The following is a 25,796-nucleotide window of genomic DNA, read 5'->3' as shown; positions in this document are numbered from 1 at the left end:
ATCTCTCATTCTTCTGAATTCCAGCAATTACAGTTCCAGGCATCTCAATCTCTCCTCATAGCCTAGCCCAGCTCTATCTAGGCTTTACAGTATTCGATAGCTTTCAGTGAGATTTCTTCCTCTCTCCCTGCCCCCCCACTCATCCACTCGTTCTTCTAAACCCCAGCGAGTACAGGCCCAGAGCCATCAAACGCAGGACATAAGAACATAAGAAATAGGAGCAGGAATAGGCCATCTGGACAGTTGAGCCTGCGCCACCATTCAATAAGATCATGGCTGATCTGGCCATGGACTCATCTCTACCTACCTGCTTTTTCCCCATAACCCTTAATTCCCCTGCTCTGCAAAAATTTATCCACCTTGTCTTAAATGTATTTACTGAGGTAGCCTCCTCTGCTTCATTGGGCAGAGAATTCCACAGATTCACCATTTAGGGAAAAGCAGTTTATTTTCACCTCTGTCCCAGATCTACTCCCCTGTATCTTTAGACTATGTCCCCTAGTTCTAGTCTCACCTACCAGTGGAAACAACTTTCCTGCCTCTATCTTTCTATCCCTTTCATAATTTTATGTTTTTATAAAATCTCTCATTCTTTGGAATTCCAGCAAGTACAGTCTCAGGTGACTGGATCTCCACTCATAGTCTGAACCTTTCATCTCTGGAATCAACCAGGTGAACCTCCTCAGTACCACCTCCAAAGCCAGTATATCATTCCTTGAGTAAGGAGACCAGAACTGTGCGCAGTACTCCAGGTGCGGCCTCACCAGTACCCTGTACTGTTGCAGTATAACTTCCCTGCTCTTAAATTCAATCCCTCCAGCAATGAAGGCCAACATTCCATTTGCCTTCTTGATAGCCTGCTGCACTTGCAAACCAACCTTGTGTGATTCATGCACAAGCACTCCCAAGTCCCTCTGCACAGCAGCAAGCTGCAATTTTGTACCATTTAAATAATAATCTGCTTTCACTTTTCCTTCCAGAGTGGTTGACCTCATTGTACTCCATCTGCCAGACCCTTGCCCACTCACTTAACCTATCTATATTTCTCTGCAGACTCTCCATATCTTCTGCCCAGTTTGCTTTTCCACTCAATTTATTATCATCAGTAACCTTGGATACATGACACAAGGTCCCCTCTTCTGGATCGTTAATGTATATCACGAACAGTTCAGCACCGACCTTTGTGGTATACCACTCCACTGATTGCCAACCAGAGTAACACCCATATATACCAACTCTCTGCTTTCCATTGGTTAACCAATCCTCTATGTAGACTGTTACATACTTAATGGATATATTGTGACTGTCTTATGAGGATGATGTAATGGTCTTGCAGAGGTCACATGATGTAATTTTCCCTGCCAGTGAGATCACATGATGACCTGTTCTCAACAGGTGTATAAAAGGGAGACCCCTGGTAACGCAGTTAGTTTTCAGTTTAGTTTTGTGTTAGATACTCGATTTTGCTGTGTATTCTGCTTATGATGCAGTTTTGTTTTAAATTGGAGTTCTACTTTCTATTATAAGTAGTACTGGAGAGTGAAGATCTTACCAAAATACAGGAATTCACCGAGTTGAGTAAAGCTGATATTGTTTGGCAGTTTTGGAGAGGATTGACCTTTATTGAATATTTCGTTCAAGTAAAAGGGACCTGCAACTGAGACATCCCCTGCTAAAGTAGGAAGGATAGTGCAGTGTCTATTCGCCAGAGGAAAAGGTCAGTTCCTTTAAACCATTTTATTTCTGTCGTCATGAATCCTGCGGACAAGGCAGGTTCCGGCTGGGATCAGCAGTAACATGACGTCTTCGAGGAATTTTTTTACTTCAGGAAAGCCTCTCCTAATTGACTGTATAATCTCTTGGACCTTTGAATTTACCATTCTAAGAACTGTGTTCGAGTTTACCACTTTAAGAACTGTTTTCGCATTTACCTTTTTAAGAACTGTTCCAGATTTGCTGTATAGCAGTTAACTTCTGGTTAAGTTAATCGTTTAAACATATTTCGCTATTTTTAGAGTAAAGTTTAACAAAGTTTAATAAATGTCCCCCTTCGCCCACACCTCAGCGAGTTTGCGTTCGCCATGACGCAGAACTCTTCTTCTGCCGGCTTCGTCTTCGAGCCTACTTCTTCGGCAAGGACTCTCTCACCCCCACCCCTTCTCCCGTCTTCAACCCTCCTCCCGTCTTCAACCCTCCTCCTCTTCATGGACACCCCGCTCTGGTCTTCTACCTGCTCTGGATCTCTTTATTGCTAACGGCCGAAGGGACATCAGCTGTCTCGACTTCACCACACCTTGTTCCAATTCCATCCTCACTCCTTCCGAACGCTCTTCTCTCCACTCCCTCCACACTAATCCTAACCTTACTATAAAACCCCCTGATAAGGGGGGTGCTGTTGTAGTCTGGTGTACTGACCTCTACCTTGCCGAGGCACAGTGTCAACTCGCGGATACCTCCTCTTATTTACTTCTCGATTGTGACCCGACTAGGGAGCACCAGGCCATTGTCTCCCAAACCATCACTGACTTTATCCGCTCAGGGGATCTCCCATCCACTGCTACCAACCTTATAGTTCCCACACCTCACACTTCCCATTTCTACCTCCTACCCAAGATCCACAAACCTGCCTGTCCTGGCAGACCTATTGTCTCAGCTTGCTCCTGCCCCACTGAACTCGTTTCTGCATACCTCGACACGGTTTTATCCCCCCTTATTCAATTCCTTCCTACCTGTGTTTGTGACACTTCTCGCGCCCTTAAACTTTTCGATGACTTTAAGTTCCCTGTCCCCCACCGCTTTATTTTCACCATGGATGTCCAGTCCCCATATACTTCCATCCCTCATCAGGAAGGTCTCAAAGCTCTCCACTTCTTTTTGGATTCCAGACCTAACCAGTTCCCCTCTACCACCATTCTGCGCCGTCTAGCGGAATTAGTCCTGTTACGTACCCTGTAACTGGGTTGCCAAACCAGCAGAAATGGACTACTTAGTTGGAGTCTGGATTACTGGAACTAAGAAAGTTTTATTAAAGAAATAAGTAACAGTACTCTAATCATAAGGATATAAATGCAATAGGTTAGCAATGATAAAACACACATGTACACAGGACTAGGATAATAGGAATCAATCAAGCTCTATCGCAGTCTGGGGTAAAATGATCAGTCTCAAGTGACGCAGAGTTCAGTTCAGCTTGGTACAGTTCGCAACAATCGCTGTTGTGCCGTTGGAGAGAGGATATGCAAATTGGATTCAGACAGACCTTTGTTCTTTGCAGTTAGCTTTCGGCGTGAGCCATTTTAATACCTTCTGAGGTCACCGACTGTGACCCCTCCATTCCGGATACGGTCGTTCTTCTGCAGTGAACCCGGCACCCAGGCAAGGGCGGACACGCACACCAGGTTCCTGCCGATCGTACCTTTTCACCCTGTGCGTCTATGGTCGGTCCTGCAACCGGACCTCCAAAACTCCCACCAACTTGTGGGGGGGGCACACCGCACTTCCAGGGTCTCGTTATCTCGTGGTGTCGTGGTGTGTCTTGCCTTAGCGCACCTGTTCCTTTTATCCCCCTACTGGGGTATCGCCTGTCCATCAAACTTCAAACAGTTCAGGTTCAAAGCAACCGGTCTGACAATACTCGGAACTGTGTCTCTTTTCGTTAATCTCTCTCGTCTCTCATTAACATTTGGAATATTTCTCTCTTTGTCTCTCTTATCAGCATCAATCTTCTGATAACTTGGTCTTTTGTCACAGTCCTTACTCTTAATAATTTCTCCTTTGGCTCCTCCCACTTCCTCCAAACTAAAGGTGTAGCTATGGGCACCCATATGGGTCCTAGCTATGCCTGCCTTTTTGTTGGCTTTGTGGAACAATCTATGTTCCAAACCTATTCTGGTATCTGTCCCCCACTTTTCCTTCACTACATCGACGACTGCATTGGCGCTGCTTCCTGCACGCGTGCTGAGCTCGTTGACTTCATTAACTTTGCCTCCAACTTTCACCCTGCCCTCAACTTTACCTGGTCCATTTTCGACACTTCCCTCCCCTTTCTAGATCTTTCTGTCTCTATCTCTGGAGACAGCTTATCTACTGATGTCTACTATAAGCATACGGACTCTCACAGCTGCCTGGGCTATTCCTCTTCTCACCTTGTTTCTTGCAAAAATGCCACTCCCTTCTCGCAATTCCTCCGTCCCTGCCGCATCTGCTGTCAGGATGAGGCTTTTCATTCCAGGACGAAGGAGATGTCCTTTTTTTCAAAGAAAGGGGCTTCCCTTCCTCCACCATCAACTCTGCTCTCAAACGCATCTCTCCCATTTCACGCACATCTGCTATCACCCTATTCACCCGCCACCCCACTAGGAATAGGGTTCCCCTTGTCCTCACTTACCACCCCATCAGCCTCCGGGTCCAACATATAATTCTCTGTAACTTCCGCTACCTCCCACCACTAAGCACATCTTTCCCTTCCCCCGCTTTCCACAGGGATCACTCCCTACGCGGCTCCCTTGTCCATTCGTTCCCCCCCCCCATCCCTCCCCACCGATCTCCCTCCTGGCACTTATCCTTGTAAGCGGAACAAGTGCTACACATGCCCTTACACTCCTCCCTCACCACCATTCAGGGCCCCAGATAGTCCTTCCAGGTGAGGCGACACCACCTGTGAGTCGGCTGGGGTGATATACTGCGTCTGGTGCTCCCCATGCGGCCTTCTATGTATTGGCGAGACCCGACGCAGGCTGGGAGACCGTTTCGCTGAACACCTACGCTCTGTCCGCCAGAGAAAGCAGGATCTCCTAGTGGCCACACATTTTAATTCCATGTCCCATTCCCATTCTGATACGTCTACAGGTTTCCCCTGCCATCCGAAGGTAGAGCGTTCCTATGAAACGGTTTGTAAGCCAGAATGTCATAACGCGAAGAAGCAATTACCATTTATGTATATGGGAAAAATTTGTGAGCGTTCGCAGACCCAAAAATAACCTACCAAATCATGCCAAATAACACACAAAACCTAAAACAACAGTAACATATAGTAAAAGCAGGAATGATATGATGAATACACAGCCTATGTAAAGTAGAAATACTTTTACAGAATAATTGCCTGCAGTTCTCCGTAGCGAAAATCTCACGCAAGCACTCTCGGCAAAAACACGGTGCAAGCGCTGTCGGCAAAAACGCTCTCCAGTAACCTTTCAGCTATGAAGCTGCCAAATCATACCAAATAACATGTAAAAATACACAGCCGATATAAAGTAGAAATAATGTATGTAAAGCGTAGTGTCACTTACCGGAATTGGGACAGCGCCGAGCACACTGATGATGGTGTGTTCGGCTGAGTCGTCGGAGGTTGGGGTGGTGCAGTGGCCCCCACCCTCCGGGCAGTGAACTGATACCGATTCGCGAAGCATGCAGGGGTACAGCGGTAGCCAGGACGCATCCAGCACATCTTTAAGAAAAAAGCCGAAACAAATAACCGAATTAATTAGCTTGTTTGTTTCGGCTTTTTTTCTTAAAGATGTGCTGGGTGTGTCCCGGCTACCGCTGCATTCTTCGCGAATCAGTATCTATCCGCGGCCCGGGGTTTGGGTTGGTGGGACACTGGGGTGTCATCTCGTCGTCTGTTTCCATGAGGGTTGGCAGGTCATCTTCTTTGTCCGCCTGCCTCAATGTCGAAGGTCGAGGTTTGTCGTCTGCTGTGGCTGATGTGGAAGGCTTGCTTGACTGCTTAGCCTCGCATATCTTTCTATCATACAGTTCGTTGTAAGGACTCAAACCATCCTGCAAATATCCGCTAAACCGACGTACCCTTTCAAAATTAAAGTCGTAATTTATCATTACTCATTTGGTTTCAATTGTTCTCCTTTCCTCTTCCAATTGCATCAGCTCTTCATCTATCAGTTCTTGGTCATGGGATGCCAAAACCTCTTCAACATCATCTTCGTCAACTTCCACAAGCCAAACTCACAGTCCTTCGTTCACCATGATCGAAATGCTTAATTATGTCTAGTTTTACGTTAAGTGTAATACCCTCACGAGCTCTTTCAGGCTTTTCCAATACCTTAGCACTCATCTTGCAAATGGCTGCTCACAGGCACGTGTTTAAGCAATGCCGGCTAGAATGCTGTTCCGAATTCGGGGGGGGAGCGGCTGCTTGGGGTGCGCACTGCTCTTTATTGTGCGCTGCTTTTTTTCGTAACAGTGAAAACACCTTCTGTTAGCGAAAACAGGTAATTACTGTAGGTTTTTCGTAACAGTGAGGTTTCGTAAAGCTAACGTTTGGAAAGCGGGGGACACTTGTGTCCACGGCCTCTACTGTCAAGATGAAGCCACACTCAGGTTGGAGGAACAACACTTTATATTCTGTCTGGGTAGCCTCCAACCTGATGGCATGAACATTGACTTCTCTAACTTCAGTTAATGCCCCACCTCCCCTTCATACCCTATCCATTATTTATCATATATATATATTATTTTTCTCCCTCTCTCCCTCTCCCTATACTCCCTCCCATCCTGTGGGCTTCCCCCCCCCCTTCTCCCTAGGCCTCCCGTCCCATGATCCTCTGATATCCGTTTTGCCAATCAACTTTCCAGCTCTTAGCTTCATCCCTCCCCCTCCTGTCTTCTCCTATCATTGTGTGACTCCCCAAAGCATCTCCACCAAATCTCTTACTAACTCTTCTTTCAGTTAGTCCTGACGAAGGAGCTCGGCCAGAAAGGCCGACTGTACCTCTTCCTATAGATGCTGCCCGGCCTGCTGTGTTCACCAGCAATTTTTGTGTGTGTTGCTTGAAATTCCAGCATCTGCAGATTTCCTTGTGTTTGCGTTAATAAATGTTTGTTTGTTTTTATAAAACCTGACTCATTGATATTCATTGTTGCTGGTCACATGACAATACTACTACATCACCCCCAACTCTAATCACCCTTATCTTACAGATTAATTCTTTTATGCAACCCCTTATTGAATGCCTTCTGCTGGAAATCCAAGTAAATAAAGTCCCTCTGTTCCCCTCTATCCACTGCGCTCATTATATCCTCAAAGAACTCCACTAAGATGATCAAACAGGACTTGCTTATGCTGAATCCATGCTGTGTCTGCCTGATGGATCCATTTATTTCCAGATGCCTCACAATTTCAAGCATTTTCCCAACTACAGATGTTAAACTAACTGGCCTATAGTTAGCTGCCTTTTGCCTACATCCTTTTTTGAACAGTGGCATGACATTCGCTGTCTTCCAGTCCACTGGCAACTGCCCAGAGTCCAGAGAATTTTAGTTTAGTAAATTATCACCAAAGTCTCTGCTGTTATTCTACCATTTCTTTCAGTACGCTGGAATGCATTTTATCAGGACCAGGGGACTTATCTAGCTTCAGGCCCACAAGTTTGTTCAGCACTACCTCATTAGTGATTGCTGTTGTATCAAGGTCGTCACCCCCCAACGCATCCATAACGTCTTTCTTTGGCATGTTAGATGTCCCTTCCACCGTGAAGACTGACACAAAATAATCATTCAAACCCTCTTCCATTTCCTCATTACCCAATATCAATTTCCCGTTCTCGTCCTCCAAGGAACCCACATTCACTTTATCCACCCTTTTCTGCTTTATATAACTATAAAAAACTTTTACTATCCAGTTTTATATTTTGTGCTAATTTATTTTCATATTCTATCTTTCCTTTCTTTATTGTTCAATTCATGGTTTTTTGTTGCTTTTTAAAACTTTCCCAATCTTCCGGTTTCCCACTAATCTTGGTGACTTTGTACGTACGAGCTTTTAGTTTGATGCCTTCTATTATTTCATTAGCTGCCCAAAGCTGGCTCTCCCCACCCTTGCTGTCCTTGCTTTTAACTGGAATATAGTTTTGATGAGCATTGTGAAAAATCTCCTTGATAGGATGAATGCACTGAGCCTTTTTTTCAGTGTAGGGAAATAAAGAGCCTTTGGGCACAGGTTTAAGGTTGGAGGGAGAAGACTGGATAGGAATTTGTGAGCCCATGTTTAATACAGAGGGTGGTAGATTGGGGAGTCGTGGTTGGGTAGCAGTTAGTACAATGCTGTACCAGCTTGGGGTGTCGGGAGTTCAGTTATGATGTTGTCTGGAAGGACTGTATGCATCGTCCCCATGGAATGTGTGCTTGTATTTTGGGTGCTCTGGATTCCGCCTGCAGTCCAAAGATTCGATCAGTAAGTTAATTGGTCATTGTAAATTGCCCCGTGATTAGGCTAGGGTTAAATCAGGTTGCTGCGTAATGTGGCTTGAAGGGACGGAAGGAAGTATCCCACAGTATATTTCTATAAATGAATATGTGCAATGAGTTACTGGAAGAAGCAGGTATAGTATATTAACAATATGTTGGCAGGTACACGAATATGAAATGTTTCAAAGGCTATGGGCCAAATGCTGACAAATGGGACTAGTTTGAATGGGCATCTTTGTTGACATTGAGGAGTTGTACCAGGTACCCCAGGATCTGTTTCTGTTCCGTATGAGTACAACTAGTGATTGACAGATGGATCTTGGTGAGAGGAACGGAAATAGCAATGGAGCGTGATTAGTGGAGAAAAATAAACGATAGAAGAAACTGCTACTGTGGCGAATGATATATCCAGCAGCAAAGCAACCAATGACTAAATATCCTGGTGTGAAATTTGATTCTGTACTGCTCCTGTTGGTGTCATGTACGGCTCTTATTGGTGTCACAAGTGTCAATTCACATCAGATTTGTTGCATGAAATCTGAGGGACTGATTACAGGAGAGTAGAATTCAGTTCCATTTTTAATGGAGAGTAGGAGACATCACAAACTCGTTTTCATCAGCATTGCAGCCCCTGTAACCATATGTAAATCAAAGAAATCAAAAATGATTGCTGCACAATGCCTTCTGTCCCTGGATGTGCAGCTGGTTTGTGATCATATTCAGTATCATTTTGAGCATTGGTCTAGGTTGTAATCACAAAATTTTTGGCCATGTTGCACTGTGCTGACCCTTTCTTTGAGGCAGACCTGACTGGATCTTCAATTTCCTCACTTGGCAAAAACGTCTTCACAATCTCCATCAGCACAGGTGCACCACAAGGCTGTGCTTGGCCTCCTGCACTACTCGCTTGAGACTTGTGACTCTTGGACTAAGCACAGTTCCAATACTATATTTTAAGTTTGCTGATGACAACACTATCATTGGCTAAAATAAAGATAGTAACAAATCAGCATATAGGAGGGAGATTGAAAATCTGGCTGAGTGGTGTCACAACAACCACCTCTCACTTAATGTCAGCAAGAGCAAGGAGATGATTATTGAATTCAGGAGGAGGAAACCGAAAGTCCATGAGTCCATCTTCATTGGGGGATCAGAGGTGGAGAGAGTCATCAACTTTAAATTCCTCAGTGTTATCATTTCAGAGCATTTGTCCTAGGTCCAGGTCATAAGTGCCATTACAAAGAAAGCATGACAGTGTCTCTGTTTTGAGAAGTTTGTGATGATTCAGCATGTCATCTAAAACTTTGACAAATTTCTATGGATGTGTGGTGGAGACTAAATTGACTGGTTGCATCACAGGTTGATATGGAAACAAAATTCAAGATTCAAGATTCAGAAAACTTTATTGTCATTCTAACCTTACATCAGCTCTGCAGGGCAGAATGAGACAGTGTTTCTCAGGAGCAGTGCAATCATAACATAACAAATGCAACACTAAATAATAAACATAACAATAAATAGTAAAACACAGCAGCCACATGTCACTTAAAATCAAGTTATAAGCGTCCAAGTTAAAAGTGTCCAAAGCAGAGTCAGGTAGAGCAGCTATTTAGCAGTCTGACTGCCTGTGGGAGGAAGCTGTTTAGTAGCCTTGTGGTTTTAGTTTTGATGCCCCTGTAATGTTTGCCTGATGGCAGAAGAACAAACAGTTCATGGAGAGGGTGTGAGGGGTCTGTAATGATGTACCGTGTCTTCTGGAGGTATCTACTCTGAAAGAGGTCTTGGACAGAAGGTAGGGAGACCCCAATAACCTTCCCTGCTCCCCTAACCACCCTCTGCAAGGCTTTTTCGTGGACAGCACTGCAGCTGGAGTACCAGGTTGTGATGCAAAAGGTCAGCACACTCTCAACCACGCCTCTGTAGAATGTTGTAAAGGTGTTAGTGGGGAGTGATGCTTGTTTAAGCTTCCTCAGAAACTGCAATCTCTGCTGGGCCCATTACAAAATGCCCTTGAATGGAGAAACCTACAAAAATAATGGATACAGCCCGGTCCAAAACAGGTAAAAACACTCCCCACCATCGAGCACATCTATATGGAATGCTTCGCATGAAAGCAGCATCCATCATCCCCACCATCCAGGCCACACTCTCTTCTTGCTGCTGCTATCAGGAAAAAAGTTCAGGAGCCTTAGGACCAATACCATGAGGTTTATCAACCAGAAGCTCTTGAACCAGAGGAGATAACTTCATTTGCCCCATCACTGAACTATTCCCACAACATATGGACTTACTTTCAAGGATTCCGAGTCATGGCTGAAGGAAGATCATAGCAACATCCAAGGATACATATTATATTGAAAAGACAGGCAGGCAGGCAGGCAGAGGGATTGACGTGGCTGTATTGGTAAAAAATGAAATAAAATCCTTAAAAAGAGGTGACATGGGATTGGAAAACGTGAATTTTTATGGATGGAGTTAAGGAACAGCAAAGGTCAAAAGACCCTGATGGAAATTATATACAAGCTTCCGAACAGTAGATAAAAAAATGCATGTCAAAGGGCAATGTTATGATGGTCATGGGAAATTTCAATATGTAGTTAGATTGGGAAAATCAGGTTGGTGCTGATTTTAGATGCCAAAAGAGAGAATTTGTAGAATGCCTATGAGGCGGCTTTTCAGAGCAGCTTGTAGTTGAGCCCAGTAGGGGATCAGCTACTCTAAATTGGATTTTGTGTAATATACCGGACTTCATTTGGGAGATTTAAGGTAAAAGAATACTTGGAAGACAGTGATCATAAAATTATAGGATTCACCTGCAGTTTGCAAATGAGAAGTTAAATTCAGATGTATCATTATTACAGAGGAGTAACCGGAATTAGAGGTATGAGAGAGGAGCTGGCCAAAGTTGACTGGAAAGGGACATTAACAAGGATGATGGCAGAGCAGCAATGGCTGGAGTTTGGATGAGCAATTTGGAAGATGCAGGATAGATACATCCTAAAGAAGTATTCTGAAGGTAGGATGAGGCAACTGTGGCTGACGAGGGAAGTCAAAGTCAACATAAAAGCAAAAGACAGGGTATATGATAGAGTAAAAATTAGTGGGAAGTTAGAGGACTGGAAAGCTTGTTTTTTAAAAAAAACAGAAGGCAACTAAAAATCTGTAAGAAGGGAAAGATGAAATACAAAAGTAAGCAAGCCAATAATATCAAAGAGGAGCAACACACAAAATGCTAGAGGAACTCTGCAGACCAGCCAGCAGATATGGGGAGAAAAAAAGTAGTCATTGTTTTGGGCTGAAACCATTGGGCAGAACTTTTTTTCTATAAATGCAGCCTGGTCTGCCGAGTTCCTCCAGCATTTGTGTGTGTTGCTTGGATTTCCAGCATCTGCAGATTTTGTCTTGTTTGTAATATCAAAAAGGATACTGCAGATTTTTTTCAGATATATAAAGAGTAAAAGTGAGGAAAGAGTAGATTTCAGACTACTAGAAAATGTCTCTGGAGAGCTAGTAATGAGGGGGTAAAGGGAATGGTAGATGAACTGAATAAGTATTTTGCATCTGTCGTCACTGTGCAGTATGCCAGAAGTTTGAGAATGTCAGGGGGCAGAAGTGCGTGCAATTGTAATTAGTAGGGAAAAGATGCTTGGGAAAGGGAAAGGTCTGTTGGTAGATAAGTCATCTGGACCCGATGAACTATGCCCTGGTGTTCTAAAAGAGGGTGTGTAGGTATTAGTAATGAACTTTCAAGAATCACTATAGATTCTGGTATGGTTCTGGAGGACTGGAAAATTGCAAATGTCAGTCCACTCTTCAAGAAGGGAGAGAGGCAGAAAAAAGGACATTTTAGGCCAGTTGGTCTGACCCCAGTGGTTGGGAAGATGTTGGAGAGATTGTTAAGGATGAGGATTCAGGGTACTTAAAGGCACATGGTAAAATAGGCCAAAGTCAGCATGGTTTCCTTAAGAGAAAATCTTCACAAATGTCTATAAAGGTTCTCAGACATTCAGGTCATTGTATCTCAAGCAGTAGTAAATCAAGGCAACTGGACTTGTGTCATCTAGAAGACAGTTTGCCACTCCTCTGAGAGGCGTCTTCTGTACTGTACCATGGTAGGTAGTTTTTGGCTTATAAACTCTGAGTTGTTTAAAGGTATAACAATCACATGAGGGTAATTAAGAGTTGTAGATGTAATGAGGGGGTCATAAGTTATCTTTGCATTAATGGAGAAGTGAACTGGGGTAGAGATGTTAGGACTGTATTGTAAAGGGTGTCCATAAGACTTGGGAGCAGAATTAGGCCAACTGGCCTATCAAGTGCTCTGCCGTTCAATCATGGCTGATCCTTTTCTCCTCGTCTACCCCTGTTCCCGGCCTTCTCCCCATAACCTTTGATGCCATGTCCAATCAAGAACCTATCAATCTCTGTCTTAGATACACCCAATGACTTGGCCTCCGCAGCTTCATGTGGCAACAAATTCACCAGCCTTCGGCTAAAGAAATTTCTCTGCATCTCTGTTTTGAAAGAGTGCCCCTCATACCCCACCCCGTGTTTTGGGATGGATTTTCCGGTTTGCCTGACAAACCTGTTGGAATTCTTTGAGGAAATAACAAGCAGATGAAGGAGAATTGGTGGATGTTATGTACTTGGATTTTCAGAAGGTCTTCGACAAGATGCTGCACATGAGGCTGCTTAGCAAGATAAGAGCCCATGGTATTGAAGGATGCTAGCATGGATAAAGCAATGGCTGATTGACAGGAGGGAAAGAGTGGGAATAAAGGGGGCCTTTTCTGATTGGCTGGTGGTGTTCTGCAGGGGTCGGTGTTGCTGCTACTTGTAACATTGTAAATCAATGATTTGGATAATGGAATTGTTGGCTTTGTGGCCAAATTTGTGGTGATATGAAGATAGGTGGAGCAGCAGGTACTGTTGTGGAAGCAGGGAGGCTGCAGAAGGACTTGGACAGATAGAGATAATGGGCAAAAAAGTGGCAGCTGGAAGACCGGGATGGGACTTTGGTAGAAGGACTAAAAATGTAGACTATTTTCTAAACAGGGAGAAAATTCAAAAATCCAAGTTGGAAAGGGACTTGGGAGTCCTCGTGCAGGACTCCCTAACGTTTAACATGCAGGTTGAGATGGTGGTGAAGAAGGCAAATGTAATGTTAGCATTTATTTTGAGAGGACTAGAATATAACAACAAAGATGTAATGCTGAGGCTTTATAAGGCACTAGTGAGACCTCACTCCGACAAGAGAAAGTCTGCAGATGCTGGAAATCTAAGTAACACACAAAATGCTGGAGGACCTCAGCAGACCAAGCAGCATTCACAGAAAGGGCTACAGTCATCGTTTTGGGCTGAGACCCTTCAGCAGGACTGGAGAAAAAAAGATGACTTGGGATGAGAGGGTGGGAGTAGGGGAGGGAGAAAACACAAGGTGTGATAGGTGAATCCAGGAAGGGAGGAGGGGTGAAGTAACAGTTCGGAAGTTGGTGAAAGAGATGCAGGCCTGGAGAAGGAGGAATCTAGGAGGAGAGGGCAGAAGGCCATGGAAGAAAGGTAAAGTGTCACCTCACCTGGAAGGATGGTTTGGGGCCCTGAATGGTAGTGAGGGAGGAGGTGCAGGAACTTGTTCTGCTTACAAGGATAGGTTCCAGGAGGGAGATTAGTGGGGAGAGATGAATGCACAAGGCAATTGCATAGGGAGAGATCCCTGCGGAAAGCAGGATGTTGGGGGGGGGGGGCGGGAGGGAATGATGTGTTTGGTGGTGGGATCCTGTTGAAGATGACATCAGAACATCTTTCAGGAGGGTGAACCCCTCAAAGCATCTGGTGCTGATGATGCACCTGGAATGCTACTGAAAACCTATGCAAACTAACTGGTGGGAGTGTTTGAGGATATCTTCAACTTTTCACTGTTGCAGTTGAAGGTTCCCACTTGTTTTAAAAGGTTGACAATCGTACCAGTGCCTAAGAAATACAGGATGAGCTGTCACAATGACTCTCACCGAGTTACACTCATATCTTCTGTGATGAAGTGCTTTGAGAGGTTGGTCATGGCCAGACCTAGAGCAGGTGTAAATGGCATATCACCACAATAGGTCTGACTGGATGGCTGACTGGCTGTCCACTTGGTCCTGGATCACCTGGACAATAGCAATACCAACATCAAGCTGTCTTTTACTGATTACAGCTCAACATTCAACACAGTCAAACATTTAGTTCGAATCAACAACTCCAAAACCTGGGCCATTGTACCTTCCTCTGCAACTGGATCCTTGACTTCCTCACCAGGAGACCATAGTCAAGGCTGATCAGAAAAAACAGCTCCTCCCCACTGACAAACAACATTGGCGCACCTTAAGGATGCATGCTTAGCCTGCTACTCCACACTGTATATCTATGACTGTGTGGCTAGGCATAGCTCAAATGCCATCTAGAAATTTGCCAATTACACAACTATTGTTGGCAAATTTAAGATGATGAGGCGTACAAGAGCAAGATGAATCAACTTGCGTCACAACAACAACTACTTTGTTCTCAATGTCATTAAAACTATGGAATTGATTGTGGACTGCAAGAAAGAGAAGTTGAGAGAATATACACCAGTCCTCATGTGATCAGCAGTGGAAAGGGTGAGCAGTTTCAAGGTCCTGGGTGTCAACATCTCTGAATATCTATCCTCGGCCCAACATGTGCAATTACAAAGAAGGCATGACTGCGGCTGTATTTCATTAGGAGTTTGAGGAGACTTAGTATGTCACCAAAGACTCATGGATTTCTACAGATGTACTGTGGAGAGCATACAAAATGGTTGCATCACCATCTAGTATGGAGGGGCTACTGCACAGAATTGGAAAAAGCTACAGAGCATTGCAAACTCAGCCAGCTTCATCATGGGCAGTAGCCTCCCTTTTATTGAACATGCCCTCAAAAGGTGATCTGTCAAAAAGGCAGTATTCATCATTGAGGGCTCCAATCACCCAGGATATGCCCTCTTCTTGTTTCTACCATCAAGGCATAGGTACAGGAGTCTGAAGGCTCTCACTCAAAATTTCAGGAACAGTTTCTTCTCTCCCCCTGCGCCTCCCCCCCACCATCAGATTTCTGAATGGACAGTGAAACCATCTAGACTACCTCATTTTTCCCCCTTTTTTGCTCTCTTTTTGCACTAATTTAATATATATATTTTGTATTTTATAGATTTTTTACTAATTTTTATTATGCATTGCAATGTACTGCCATGACATAACAAATTTCATGACATCCTGTATGCCATTGATATTAAATATGATTCTGACATACTTGAGAATATTTTTGCAACTAATTTTTTTTTATATTTCGCAGACAAATTTAATACCTATGTGACTCTAAAAGTTCAAAACTTGAGAAGCACCACTGTGGCAAGACGAGGAAATGAACCCATTTGGGAACAGGATTATATGTTGTAAGTTCATTGTTATTCTGTATGATGGTGCATAGAAAATGGAAGCAAGGCTGCAGTTAGTGTAAGAAAGTAGATTCAGTTCATTCAATGATTGTATCTTGCATTATGCATGCAAGAGTTTGCACTCTCTATACCTTTAGAATGGATTTGCTTTTATTTCAAGATGAAATAAAAGCACTGGACTGAAAGACGTGGTGAGCAGCCGACTTTGTATCTGGCTCCTTGGTTTTATTGCCAGTCAGTGGTGGTGTATCTGGACTAACCAACTTGATATGACCTTCATTAGCAAGGTATACAAGGTATTTTTTTCTTTATTTTTGTTTACAATTTTAATTTAATTTGAAATGTTTGGTTTGCAGAGGTGTTATTGGCCAGAGGGTCTGTTCCTGTGCTCTACTGTTTTATTTAAACTTCGACTTTTTCTCAAATCTCTGATTTTCTTTCAGATTAAATTTGTTAAGTAGTCAGTTGCAGTCAGAGCAATACTGGGAATGCCATTTTTGTGAATTGGGGCTTGAGGTTGTTGGGAACTGGGACGGGGCTCTGAATGTTTGTGTTGCCCAGATTTAGTCTGGGATTCAACAGCTGATAGAGGATTGGCCCAGCATGATCTGATGTTTTGGAGTTTCATGAAGTGGGAAGGCCACCCAAGAATGTTTTAAGATCTAATCTGTGCAACACTATTACAGGCTTCCCCCATCATCCGAAGGTAGAGCGTTCCTATGAAATGTTTCGTAAGCCGGAATGTCATAAAGTGAAGAAGCAATTACCATTTATTTATATGGGAAAATTTTGTGAGCATTCGCAGACCCAAAAATAACCTACCAAATCATGCCAAATAACACATAAAACCTAAAATAACAGTAACATATAGTAAAAGCAGGAATGATATACAACTGGAATAAAGTAGAAATACTTTTCCACAATCATTGCCTGAATTGTTCTCTGTAGCGAAAGTATCACTTAAGTGCCGTCGGCAAAAACACGGCGCAAGCGCTCTCCAGTAACCTTTTAGCTATGAAGCTGCCAAATCATACCAAATAACATGTAAAAATACACGGATGATATAAAGTAGAAACAATGTAAGTACAGTGTAGTATCACTTACCGGAATCGAGACAGCTTGCCGAGCACACTGATGATGGTGTGTTAGACTGAGTCGTCGCAGGTTGGGTGGTGCAGTGGACCCCACCCTCCAGGCAGCAAACCGATACCGATCTGCGAAGCATGCAGCGGTAGCCAGGTGGCACACAGCACATCTTTAAGAAAAAAGCCAAAATAAACATGCTAATTAATTAGGTGCTGCCCGGCACGTAATTGTTGGCCCAGATCGGTGCCGATTGCCAATTACATCGCTTCTGATCCGGGCTGACAATTACATGTCGGGCGGCACCTAATTAATTAGCATGTTTATTTTGGCTTTTTTCTTAAAGATGTGCTGTGTGTCTCCCGGCTACTGCTGCATTCTCCGCGAATCGGTATCTGTCCGCGGCCTGGGGTTGGGGTGGTGGGACACTGGGGTGTCATCTCGTTGTCTGTTTCCATTAGAGCAGGCAGCTCATCTTCTCCTATGACTGCCCACCTTGATGTCGAAGGTCAAGGTTCGTTGTCTGTTGTGGCTGATGTGGAAGGCTTGCTTGACTGCTGAGCCTCATGCATTTTTCTATCATACAGCTCTTTGTAAGCACTCAAACCATCCTGCAAATATCCCCTAAACCGACATACCCTTTCAAAATTAAAGTTGTACTTTATCATTACTCATTCGGTTTCGATTGTTATCCTTTCCTCTTCCAATTGCATGAGCTCTTCATCTATCAGTTCTTGGTCATGGATACCAAAATCTCTTCAACATCATCTTCGTAACTTCCACAAGCCAAACTCACTTTGTCCTTACTTCGTTCACCATGATCAAAACACTTAATTATGTCTAGTTTTATGCTAAGTGTAACACCCTTATGAGCTCTTTCAGGCTTTTCCGATACCATTGAACTCATCTTGCAAACGGCTGCTCACAGGCACGTGTTTAAGACGTGCTGGCGAGATTGCAGTTCCGAATTCGGGGGGAGAGGGGCTGCTCGGGACGCATGCTGTCTTTTATTGTGCGCTGATTTTTTTCGCGTGCTGCTTTTCTCATAACAGTGAAAACACCTGTTAGCGAAAACAGGGAACTAATGTAGGTCTTTCGTAACAGTGAGGTTTCGTAAAGGAACGTTCGAAAAGCGGGGGACACCTGTATGTACAGTGTAGTATCACTTACGGGAATCAGGAAGACAGCACCGAGCACACTGATGATGGTGTGTTAGGCTGAGTCGTCGGAGGTTGGGGTGGTGCAGTGGCCCCCACCCTCCAGGCAGCGAACCAATACCAATCCGCGAAGCTTTCAGGGGTACAGTGGTGGCCGGGACGCACCCAGCACATCTTTAAGAAAAAAGCCGAAACAAACAAACTAATTAATTAGGTGCCGTCCGGCATGTAAATGTCGACCCAGATCAGAGACGACGCAATCGGCAATCGCCTCTGATCTGGGCCGACATTTACGTACCAGGTGGCACCTAATTAATTAGTTTGTTTATTTCGGCTTTTTTCTTAAAGACGTACTGGGTGCGTCCCGGCTACCGCCGCATTCTCCGCGAGTCGGTATCTGTCCGCGGCCCGGGGGTTGGTGTGGTGGGACATTGAGGGTGTCGTCTGCTTCCATTAGGGCAGACAGCTCGTCTTCTCCTATGTCTGCCTGCCTCGATGTCAAAGGTCGAGGTTCATCGTTTGCTGGGGCTGATGTGGAAGGCTTGCTCGACTGGTAGCCTCGCGCATTTTTCTATCATACAGTTCTTTGTAAGCACTCAAATCATCTTGCAAATATGCCCCAAACCGATGTACGCTTTCAAAATTAAAGTCGTACTTTATCATTGCAGTGAAAATCTCACGCAGTTGCTTCACGTTCAGTTCCTGGACAACTTCACTTTCGGTCCGTTCGGTATTGCATTCGGTTTTGATTATTATCCTTTCCTCTTCCAATTGCATCAGCTCTTCATCTCTCAGTTCTTGGTCATGGGATGCTAAAACCTCTTCAACATCATCTTAGTCAACTTCCACAAGCCAAACTCACTTTGTCCTTACTTCGTTCACCACGATCGAAACACTGAATTATGTCTAGTTTTACGCTAAGTGTAACACCCTTACGAGCTCTTTCAGGCTTTTCCAGTACCTTAGCACTCATCTTGCAAACGGCTGCTCACAGGCACATGTTTAAGCAATGCCGGCTAGAATGCCATTCTGAATCGGGGGGAGTGCGGCTGCTCTTCTTTGTGTGCTGCTTTTTTCGCACGCTACCTTTTTTCATATCAGTGAAAACACCTGTTAGCGAAAACAGGTAACTAATGTAGGTCTTTCGTAACAGTGAGGTTTCATAAAGCGAACATTCAAAAAGTGGGGGATTTCTGTATACAGATCTTGGTCAGAGGCCAAAGCTGTATGATATGACTCTATATTTCTGAACTCAGTCAGCATTGATACTTGGATTATATTGGGAAAGGCAATGGCTTATCTTTGCATTTGAAGGATTCTCTGAGTGAGTGATTCAAAATAGCAGTGAAATTTCTTCCTGCAAAATGACTGCTTAATTTGCACAATGTGGTTTAATAAATATGTTGCATCAGGATTTTGCCTATAGCATTTGCCAAGAGATAGATAAGGATAAATATAGATCTTCTGGCCAAGTACTAAATTAGGGGAGGGCAAATCCAAGAGTTTTAGGCAGGAATGAGGGAGAGTTAATTGGGAATAACTTTGTGAAGGCATCCTCATCTGGCATGTGGAGCATGTTTAAAGATCAAATGTCCATTTGCACAGAATTGAGAATCAGGTTTAATATCATTGTCACATGTCATGAAATTGAAGAATGTTCCAATATGAAGGGACAGCAAGGGTGGCAAGCAAGCTCAGGGAACCTTGGATAATAAGAGAAGTTGTGAATTTAGACAAAGGAAAAGGAAGCGTATGTAAAGTTGAAAAAGCTAAAATCGAACAGGGCTCTTGAGGAATATCAAGAAGCCAGAATTGAATTGAAAGGGACTTGGAGAGTTAGGAGGAGGCAAGGAAAGTCTTTGGCAATTTGGATTATAGAGAATCCCAAGGCATATTTGATATAGTTTTTGTGCCTTGGAGGGTTTCCAGGGCGCAGACCTGAGCAAGGTTGTATAGAAGACTGGCAGTTGCCCATGCTGTAAGTCTCCCCTTTCCACGCCACCAATGTTGTCCAAGGGAAGGACACTTGGACCGATATAGCTCGGCACCGGTGTCATCACAGAGCAATGTGTGGTTAAGTGCCTTGCTGAAGGACACAACACGCTGCCTCAGCTGAGGCTTGAACTAGCGACCTTCAGATCACCAGACCGACATCTTAACCACTTGGCCACGTATGTCATCTTTAACTTTATGCCTTTTGGAAATCAGTTCATCTTTTACTCGCTTAGCTATTCACAGTAGCAGAAATTTTGATCAGGGGTGCCCAAACTTTTGCATACCACTGTATGTGATTAAGGACAATATACAGGGGAAGCACAAGTTGAGCAACTCGCAGAATGAAGCAGTGATAGAAATTCACCATACCCTAAAGCCCCTATACTCTTTAGTAAAGCGGATGAGCTTAAAGTGTGGATCAGTACTTGGAGCTATGATGTTGTGGCCATTACAGAGACTTGGATGGCTCAGGGGCAGGAATGGCTACTTAGTGTGCCAGGCTTTAGATGTTTCAGAGAGGACAGGGAGGGAGGCAAAAGAGGTGGGGGCGTGGCACTGCTGATCAGAGATAGTGTCATGACTGCAGAAAAGGAGGAAGTCATGGAAGGATTGGCTATTGAGTCTCTGTCGGTGGAAGTTAGGAATAGCAAGGGGTCAATAACCCTACTGGGTGTTTTTTTATAGACCACCCAGTATTAACAGAGTTCTATTCAAAAGGTTCAAAGGAACATCTAAACAAACCAGATGCATTTTGGAAACAAGTCCTATGGACCGATAAAGTTAAAATAGAACGTTTTGGCTGCAATGTGCAAAGGTATGTTTGGAGAAAAAAGGGTGCAGAATTTCATGAAAAGAACCCCTCTCCAACTGTTAAGACCATAAGACAAGGGAGCAAAAGTCAGCCATTCGGCCCATCGAGTCTGCTCTGCCATTTTATCATGAGCTGATCCATTCTCCCATTTAGTGCCGCTCCCCTGCCTTCTCACCATAACCTTTGCGCTGGCTACTCAGATACCTATCAATCTCTGCCTTAAATACACCCAATGACTTGGCCTCCACTGCTGCCCGTGGCAACAAATTCCATAGATTCACCACGCCTCTGACTAAAAAAATTTCTTTGCATTTCTGTTCTGAATGGGCGCCCTTCAATCCTAAAGTCATGCCCTCTCGTACTAGACTCTCCCATCATGGGAAACAACTTTTCCACATCCACTCTGTCCATGCCTTTCAACATTTGAAATGTTTCTATGAGGTCTCCCCTCATTCTTCTAAACTCCAAGGAATACAGTCCAAGAGCGGACAAATGTTCTTCATATGTTAACCCTCTCATTCCTGAAATCATTCCAGTGAATCTTCTCTGTACCCTCTCCAACGTCAGCACATCCTTTCTTAAATAAGGAGACCAAAACTGCCCACAGTACTCCAAGTGAGGTCTCACCAGTGCCTTATAGAGCCTCAATATCACATCCCTGCTCCTATACTCTATTCCTCTAGAAATGAATGCCAACATTGCATACGCCTTCTTCACCACCGACTCAACCTGGAGGTTAACCTTAAGGGTATCCTGTAGGAGGACTCCCAAGTCCTGTTGCATCTCAGAACTTTGAATTCTTTCCCCATTTAAATAATAGTCTGCCCGTTTATTTCTTCTTCCAAAGTGCATAACCATACACTTTCCAACATTGTATTTCATTTGCCACTTCTTTGCCCATTCTTCCAATCTATCCAAGTCTCTCTGCAGACTCTCCGTTTCCTCAGCACTACCGGCCCCTCCACCTATCTTCGCATCGTCAGCAAATTTAGCCACAAAGCCATCTATTCCATAATCCAAATCGTTGATGTACAATGTAAAAAGAAGCGGCCCCAACATGGACCGCTGTGGAATACCGCTGGTAACTGGCAGCCAACCAGAATGGGATCCCTTTATTCCCACTCTCTGTTTCCTGCCAATCAGCCGATGCTCTATCCATGTATGTAACTTCCCCATAATTCCATGGGCTCTTATCTTGTTAAGTAGCCTCATGTGTGCCTTCTGAAAATACAAATATACAACATCCACTGCATCTCCCTTGTCTAGCCTACTTGTAATTTCCTCAAAAAATTGTAAAAGGTCTATCAGGCAGGATTTTCCTTCAAGGAATCCATGCTGAGTTCTGCCTATCTTGTCATATTACTCCAGGTACTCTGTAACCTCATCCTTGACAATCGACTCCAACAACTTCCCAACCACCGATGTCAAGCTAAACAGGTCTATAATTTCGTTTTTGCTTTTTTGCCCCCTTATTAAATTGCAGCGTGATATTTGCAATCTTCCAGTCTTCTGGAGCCATGCCAGAATCTATCGACTTTTGAAAGATCATTGCTAATGCCTCCGCAATCTCCACAGCTACTTCCTTCAGAACACGAGGGTGCATTCTATCTGGTCTGGGAGATTTATCTACCTTTAGATTATTCAGCTTACGGAGTACTTTCTCTGTCGTAATTGTGACTGCGCACACTTCTCTTCCTTGCCACCCTTGAGTGTCTGGTATACTGCTGATGTCTTCCTCAGTGAAGAGTGATGCAAAATACTCGTTCATTTCCTCCGCCATCTCCTTATCTCTCATTACAATTTCTCCAGCATCATTTTCTATCAGTCCTATATCTACTGTCACCTGTCTTTTACTTGAGAAAGCTTTTAGTATCCTCTTTGATATTATTTGCTAGCTTCCTTTCATAGTTCATCTCTTCCCTCTTAATGACCTTAGTTTCCTTTTGTAAGCTTTTAAAAACTTCCCAGTCCTCTGTCTTCCCACTAATTTTTTTCCTTCCTTGTATGCCCTCTCCTTTGCTTTAACTTTGGCTTTGACTGCTCTTGTCAACCATGGTTGCATCCTTTTTCCATTCGAAAATTTCTTCTTTTTTGGAATATAACTGTCTTGCACCTTCCTCACTTCTCGCATAAACTCCAGCCGCTGCTGCTCTGCCGCCTTTCCTGCCAGTGTCCCTTTCCAGTCAACTTTGGCCAGTTCCTCTCTCATGCCGCGGTAATTTCCTTTACTCCACTGAAATACTGACACATCAGATTTCAGCTTCTCTTTTTCAAATTTCACAGTGAACTCAATCATGTTATGATCCGATAGGGGAGGTGCAACGAGACCTGGGTGTCATTATACACCAGTCATTGAAAGTGGACATGCAGGTACAGCAGGCGGTGAAAAAGGCGAATGGTATGCTGGCATTTATAGCAAGAGGATTCGAGTACAGGAGCAGGGAGGTACTACTGCAGTTGTACAAGGCCTTGGTGAGACCACACCTGGAGTATTGTGTGCAGTTTTGGTTCCCTAATCTGAGGAAAGACATCCTTGCCATAGAGGGAGTACAAAGAAGGTTCACCAGATTGATTCCTGGGATGGCAGGACTTTCATATGAAGAAAGATTGGATGAACTAGGCTTGTACTCGTTGGAATTTAGAAGATTGAGTGGGGATCTGATTGAAACGTATAAAATCCTAAAGGGATTGGACAGGCTAGATGCAGGAAGATTGTTCCTGATGTTGGGGAAGTCCAGAACGAGGGGTCATGGTTTGAGGATAATGGCGAAGCCTTTTAGGACTGAGATTAGGAAAAACTTCTTCACACAGAGAGTGGTGAATCTGTGGAATTCTCTGCCACAGGAAACAGTTGAGGCCAGTTCATTGGCTATATTTAAGAGGGAGTTAGATATGGCCCTTGTGGCTAGGGGGATCAGAGGGTATGGAGGGAAGGCTGGTGCAGGGTTCTGAGTTGGATGATCAGCCATGATCATAATAAATGGTGGTGCAAGCTCGAAGGGCCGAATGGCCTACTCCTGCACCTATTTTCTATGTTTCTATGATCACTGCCTCCTAAGGGTTCCCTCACCTCAATCGCTCTAATCACCTCTGGTTCATTACACAATACCCAATCCAGTACAGCCGATCCCCTAGTGGGCTGAACAACAAGCTGTTCTGAAAAGCCATCTCGCAGACATACTACAGATTCTCTCTCTTGAGATCCAGTGCCGACCTGATTTTCCCAATCCACTCACATGGTAAAATCCCTCACAATTATCATAACACTGCCCTTCTGACAACCCTTTTCTATTTCCTGTTGTAATTTGTAGTCCACATCACTGCAGCTGTTTGGAGGCCTATAAATAACTGCCATCAGGGTCCTTTTACCCCTGCCATTTCTTAGTTCAACCCATAAAGATTCTGCACCTTCTGATCCTATATCACCTCTTTCTAATGATTTAGTATCATTTCTTACCAATAAAGCCATGCCTCCCCCTCTGCCTACCTTCCTATCCTTCCGATACACTGTGTATCCTTGGACATTCAGCTTCCAGAGACATGCATCCTTTAGCCACGTCTCAGTGATGGCCACAATATCATACCTGCCAATCTGTAGCTGTATGACAAGATTATCCACCTCATTCCTTATGCTGCGTGCATTTAAGTATAACACCTTAAAACCAGTATTTGGTACTTCTCGCTTTGATTTCTCTGCAACTTTATTGCACTGCAGCTCATCCCAATGGCTACAAATTTGCCCCATCACCTGCCTGTCTTTCCTGACATCTTTACTGCTCACTATCTTAGATTTATTTCCTTTTTCCCCTTCCTCCGCTCTATCATTCTGGTTCCCATCCCCCTGCCAAATTAGTTTAAACATGGGGGTGGATCGATCATGCTTTGGGCTTGTGTTGCAGCCGGTGGCACGGGGAACATTTACTGGTAGAGGGAGGAATGAATCCAATTAAATACCAGCAAATTCTGGAAGCAAACATCACACCATCTGTAAAAAATCCGAAGGTGGAGAGAGGATGGCTTCTACAACAGGATAATGAACCTAAACGCACCTCAGAATCCACAGTGGACTACCTCATGAGGCGCAAGCTGAAGGTTTTGCCATGGCCCTCACAGTTCCCTGACCTAAACATCATCGAGTATCTGTAGATAGACCTCAAAAGAGGCATGCAAGACGGCCCAAGAATTTCACCGAACTAGAAGACTTTTGCAAGGAAGAATGTGCGAAAATCCCCCAAACAAGAATTGAAAGGCTCTTAGCTGGCTACAAAAAGCGTTTACAAGCTGTGATACTTGCAAAGGGAGTGTTACTAAGTACTGCCATGCAGGGTGCCCAAATGTTTGCTTCGGGCCCTTTTCCTTTTTTGTTATTTTGAAATTGTAAAAGATGGAAATAAAGAAGTTTTCTTGCTTAAAATATTAAAGGAATGTGTCACCTTTAACTTTATGCCTTTTGGAAATCAGTTAATCTTTTATTCCCTTAGCTATTCACAGTAACAGAAATTTTGACCAGGGGTGCCCAAACTTTTGCATGCCACTGTACTTGACTGGTCAGCGGACATCACCAGAGAATTTGATGACACCAAATTAACTCCTTCCAATATGATTACTGGTGCAGCTGCTCCCCAACAGACCTATAGTCATTACTACTGATGAATCGGGCTACGATGTGGGTACTGTGCATGAACAGTTGGTTGGAAGCATGTGGGACCCACTCACCGTCTTCAGCCAGCAGCTCCGTCCCCCGAGACTAAGTACTGCACGCTTCACTGTGAGCTTCTTGGTTCTCTATCTGGCTGTCTGCCATTTTTGTTTTCTTTCAGGGGCTCACCATTTCAGTGTTCGTTGACCAGAAACCCCTCGTGCACACGATGGCCAAAATATCACACCTTTGTCTTGCACAGTAGCAACGCCACCTGACCTGTGTATCAGAGTTCAGAGCTGATATGCAACATATCAAGGCGAAAAGTAATGCGGTGGCTGATTGCCTCTCATGGCCAGCTGTTGAGGCCGTACACATAGGGGTTGACTATGCTGTCATGGTAGCCGACCAAGCTATTGACCCAGAGGTCCAGGCTTACCAAACAGCAGCCATGGGCCT

The 25,796-nt window shown here is 44.1% G+C and overlaps 1 protein-coding gene across 4 annotated transcripts in view; it reads left to right on the top strand.

Moving 5' to 3' along the window:
• LOC140209874 (protein unc-13 homolog C-like) overlaps nucleotides 1-25,796 on the top strand; it is a 923,018-nt gene that overhangs the window by 79,720 nt on the left and 817,502 nt on the right. For 3 of the 4 annotated variants that reach the window (XM_072278476.1, XM_072278475.1, XM_072278477.1), the window contains one exon: nucleotides 15,550-15,649. The exons of the other annotated variant lie outside the window; for it this stretch is intronic. In XM_072278476.1, the coding sequence (XP_072134577.1) occupies nucleotides 15,550-15,649 (100 nt within the window). The remainder of the gene's footprint in view (nucleotides 1-15,549; nucleotides 15,650-25,796) is intronic. 4 annotated transcript variants of the gene reach the window in all.

Source organism: Mobula birostris, chromosome 14 (assembly GCF_030028105.1).
Source record: "Mobula birostris isolate sMobBir1 chromosome 14, sMobBir1.hap1, whole genome shotgun sequence".
NCBI classification, from domain to species: Eukaryota; Metazoa; Chordata; class Chondrichthyes; order Myliobatiformes; family Myliobatidae; genus Mobula; species Mobula birostris.
Note: the sequence above shows the minus strand (reverse complement) of the source record. Positions and strands in the feature narration are given on the sequence as shown.